Source organism: Pteropus alecto, unplaced genomic scaffold (assembly GCF_000325575.1).
Source record: "Pteropus alecto unplaced genomic scaffold, ASM32557v1 scaffold67, whole genome shotgun sequence".
NCBI classification, from domain to species: domain Eukaryota; kingdom Metazoa; phylum Chordata; class Mammalia; order Chiroptera; family Pteropodidae; genus Pteropus; species Pteropus alecto.
Genome location: NW_006441061.1, coordinates 8,427,734 through 8,432,219, shown reverse-complemented (window position 1 = coordinate 8,432,219; position 4,486 = coordinate 8,427,734). Strand labels below are relative to the sequence as shown.

Sequence of the window (4,486 nt, the reverse complement as noted above, 5' to 3'; positions counted from 1 at the left end):
CTCCCCAGCCACTGCGGGGGCAGCTGCGAGGCACCCGCTTCGGGGAGCAGCTTGGGGAGGAGCCTGGGGCCACCAGGGTGCTGGGGTCAGGGAGAAGGCCGGGAGGGAGAGAGGGACCACCTCACTAACTGGGGCAAGACACGCCCGAGGCAGACACCGGGCCCTCCCCCCACATTCTCCACCACGCTCTAGGCCACCAGCGGGGGCCCATCACCAGCCGCAGACACCACGGAAACAGGCTCTGGGAGCCCGCAGACCCGGTGGGCCCCGGGGACGGAGGAGCCCGGAACACCGCCGAGGAAGCGCCGAGGCCACAGCAGGACCACCACGCGCACAGCAAGGTGGCTCGTCCGCCCCAGGACCGTGACGGGGCCCCCAGCACCGGAGCCCCGGGCTCGGGGGACGGTGGAACGGACTCAGAGACGAGAGCACGGCCCCGTGAAAGAGCGGGGAGACGGACCAACGTTCGTGCACGGGCCTCGTCCCTGCCTGTGTGTGTGCATGCATGTGTGCGTGCGTGTGTGCGCGCGCGTGCGTGCATGTGTGTCTGTGCGTGTGTGCGCACGTGTGCATGTGTATGCATGTGTATGCATGTGTGCGTGTGTGTGTGCGTGCACGTGTGTGCCGTGTGTGCGTGCGTGTGTGCTCACGTGTGTGCGTGCATGTGTGTGTCCGTGCGTGTGTGTGTGTGCGCGTGTGCATGCATGTGTGTGCGTGCATGGGTGTGCGTGTGTGCGTGCGTGTGCATGCATGTGTGCGTGCGTGTGTGCGTGTGTGTCCGTGCGTGTGTATGTCCGTGCGTGTGTGTCCGTGCGTGCATGGGTGTGCGTGTGTGCGTGCACGTGTGCGTGTGTGTGTGCATATGCGTGTGGATGCGCAGACGGACGAAGAGTCTGCTGGATGCAGGGAGGGCAATAAAACCACAACAGCACATCACGGGCCCAGATGAGCACACAGACGAGCGTTTCTGGGAAAAACAAAACCGAAACCACGTACTGTCTTCGTATCCAGAAACGACACACCTTTTTTTAATCGAATGGTTTTAAACTGTCCGTATTACAGACCCCACAATAGCTACGTGACAAACAGCCCGTGCCCGCCAAGGCCCGAGGGCATCAGCGATGCTCTCGCCGGGAGCTGGGTGGCGGGTCCAGGGGCTTCGCTCTTGTTATTTATGCCCTGAGTGTGTTATACTTTTTTGTGTGTGTTTACCACGTAGTTTAAAAACATTTTTAAGCAATGCATCCTGTGTCCGAAATTTAAAAAAACAAACAAAAACTCCTCAGTCCAGTGAAACATCTAGGTCCTCAGAGTCAGGGGGCCTCTGACATCGACATCTGTCCAGGTGGCACTGGAAACCCGGGCGGATAGTCCCGCCTTGGGGCCTCCGCCAACGGGCAAGCAGCATCTCCCACAGACAGCGCCAGGGCGAAGCTCCGCCTGGAGCCCGACCCCTCAGGGCCAGGCATGACCCCAAGCACCCCACTCTCAGGCGGGCTGCTTCGCCCTTGTGAGCCTCTCATTCCTGGCTGCTGGCCCCTGTACCCCAGGGACGTCCAGAAAGGGCAGCTCTTACGCTCGTCCCCACCCAGACTGGAATCTGGTCCCCTTCACAAGTCTCTCCGCCCGTGATCGGTGGCCCAGAGCCAGCAACGACCAGTCCCCACCGGCCACGCGCCCCGTCCGTGTGTCGAGGAAGAGACGCCAGGCCTGGGGGGCCCGGGATCCGAGCAGGACAAGAACCGGCTGGAGGGATTCGTTCCAAGAGGCCTGTGGCCCCCCAGCGGGCAGGTCCCCCGGCCCCGGCCCCCCACTGCAAACACGCACCAGCTGCCTCGCTCACAGCAATGCCTCCCCAGCTCCGACGTGTGGAGGGTGCACTGAGTGGGCGAGGATCTGTGGAAGGACCGATCTGCTGATCTGGTCACCTAAACCGAAAGGGACTTCGCAGCCATCGGTCACAGCCCTGCGAGATTTCCTCGCTGTGAACCGCCAGGCTCTCCCGTCCACCCTCCCCCGCCCCCTCCCCCTGCACCCAGCCGCCACCAACAGGCGACTCGGCCACACACTGAACGCCCACGACGAAGACTCCGGTGGAGGGTGTCCGCTGAGAGCCGCTGGCCGTGACCGGGCGCGGGGGCAGACGGGGCCCGGAGCGCCCGCTTACCTGATCCCTTTGTTCTGGGCCACATTGTGCAGGGACAGTCTGGACACCGCAGAGATGACCTGCAGGAGACAACAGAGACGCTTCTGTGATGCCGGGAAGACTAGCAAAGTGTTTCGGCGACGCAGAGAGCTGTTCGCGGAGCGCGTTTCTCCTTGGGGACAAAAAGCCACAGCCGAACACTTCCTGGGCCAGGCTCCTACTTCGTGTTTCGTGTGCTGCGTGAAATGTGTCACTTCGGCGCTCTGACCCTTGCAGAGGCTGCTGGGGCAAGCGGTCCCAGCTGCGGCCCCGCCCGACACTTGTCAACAGGAAGGTCTGAGATGCTCAGCGGTGAGCAGCAGCCGCTGCATACTCTGCCGCCCGCCCCAGCCCCCTGTCCCGTCCGGCCTCCTCCAGACACAGGACCCGCCCGGGTCCCAGCCTCTACACCCCAGCACGGTTATCCCGCACGCCCTCAAAACTACAGGCAGCAAGCGGGCACGAGGCGCCACAGACGATGGGGACGCTGAGGCCGGGCGTAGGAAGCGGCTGACCCCGAGCAGAGCGTGTGACACTCGCAAACATGACGAGACTGCCCGCGACTCGTCACAGGATGCGCGGGGCGCGGGGCATGCCAGACGCCACACGCCGAGGAGGCAGGTGCAGGCCTCGACTGTGGGGCTTGTGCGAGCATGCGTGAGCTCACGTGTGTGTGTGTGTGTGTGTGAGCGCGTGCGCACTACTGTGTGCTCGAGTGTGCGAGCTTGTGTGTCATGCAAGTGTGCGTGTGTGTGTGCGTGCATCTGAGGAAAGATCTATGATGGCCACTTGCTAAATTCACAGACACCCCCTGCTGGGTGCTGGCTGCCCCAGGAACTCGGCCTGATGGCCTTCCCCGTGCCTCGCCCTGGGGCGCCCTCATGCCCCCCCCGAGGCCAGTCCTGCCATGCGCAGTCCTGCCATGCGTATTTGGGAGACAGACACACTGAGGCCACGTCGCTTCCCCAAAGCCCTCCAGCTGGGACATTCCTCACACTTCCTCTTAGGCTGTTCTCCTCCTAGTAGCCATTTTTAAAGAGACTGGGGTAAAGACCCAAACCATGCAGAAGGGCCCTTTCTCGGCTTGGCACGATGGCACGTTCGGCCAACGAGCCGTGGGCTACGTGCTGCCATCCAGTGGGTGCTTACACTCCAGGGGCTGGGACTCAGGACACTGTGAGCCCGAGGATGACAGGGCTCCCTGTGATTCCTCAGACCAGACTCGACTCCGGCCGGGCTCCCAGGCTCAGTGCCATTAGGGGCCTCGGCTGTTGTTCATGGCTTTTGAGAGCTCTAAGTATTCACGGAGGACAAACATAAAAGCCTCACGGCTGGGTGTCCTTCCAGCTATTTGGCAGAAGCTAGAAACGTGAGCACTGGAAGGGTTTGGCAACTATAGGGCACACAAGCCACCCCTCTACGTGGCAGACACTCTCGTCCCCGACCGGCCAGACGCAGGCTGCGAACCTTCCGTCGGAGTCCGCCCAGGGCACGAGCGGTCGGTCAGCGTCGCCCGGGAGACAAAACCCGTTTCCCGCCCTGAGTAGGCACCGAGGCGGAGCTTCGTGCAGGAGCTTCGCAGACGGCGGAGCTAATGCGGGGAGACGGTCCCCGGCGAGCCCGTGCGCCCGGGGTCCCAGCACACAGGACGGCTCGTCCAGCTGCCATGATCACGGCAGCCTCAGCCCCGCGTGCACGGCGGCTGTGCCCCAGGCTGGCATCGGACACCAGTGGTTTGTGAAGGGCTCAGGTCCGGGTCCCTGTCACCAGACAGGGCAGCGCCTCACACGGGGTTAGACGTGGCCAGCTCTGCTAGAGGCGGCCGGCCCTCGCGCCACCGAGGCTGCGTGCTTCCTGGCCGGCAGCTGCGGGAACCACGGGGAACCCCACTCCAGGTACCGGGGACAGAGCAGGGACTGCCGGGGGCAGACACGGAACCCCTGAGGCAGCCCTGGGGGGAGCTGCGGGGCGGCGGTGGTCCCTAGGGAAAGGACAGGCAGCACAGCGCATCTCCCTGCAGCGGAGCAAACCCCCGGGCCAGGCCCCACGCCCCACGCCCCACGGAGGGGCCCCACGCTTCCCCACAGGCCTCACTCGGAGACGATCGAAGCCCCCTCCCGACCCTGCTGAAAACGCAAATGTCAAAGGATGACATTTTCTCAACTTTTATCCCCACGTCTCATCTGCGTCCCAGTTAACGGAGGAAATGAAGTCGCACACACCTGCTGTCCCTTCCCATCCCTGCCCCGCCCCCCCGCACCCGGCTCAGGCCTCTGCGCCCAGCGACGCGCCTGCCGCTCC

General features: G+C 63.8%; 1 protein-coding gene across 1 annotated transcript in view; it reads right to left on the bottom strand.

Moving 5' to 3' along the window:
* Positions 1–4,486, bottom strand: part of VAV2 (vav guanine nucleotide exchange factor 2) — a 135,923-nt gene that overhangs the window by 62,153 nt on the left and 69,284 nt on the right. Inside the window, exon 3 of the mRNA XM_025051251.1 lies at positions 2,168–2,226. Within this exon, the coding sequence (XP_024907019.1) occupies positions 2,168–2,226 (59 nt within the window). The remainder of the gene's footprint in view (positions 1–2,167; positions 2,227–4,486) is intronic.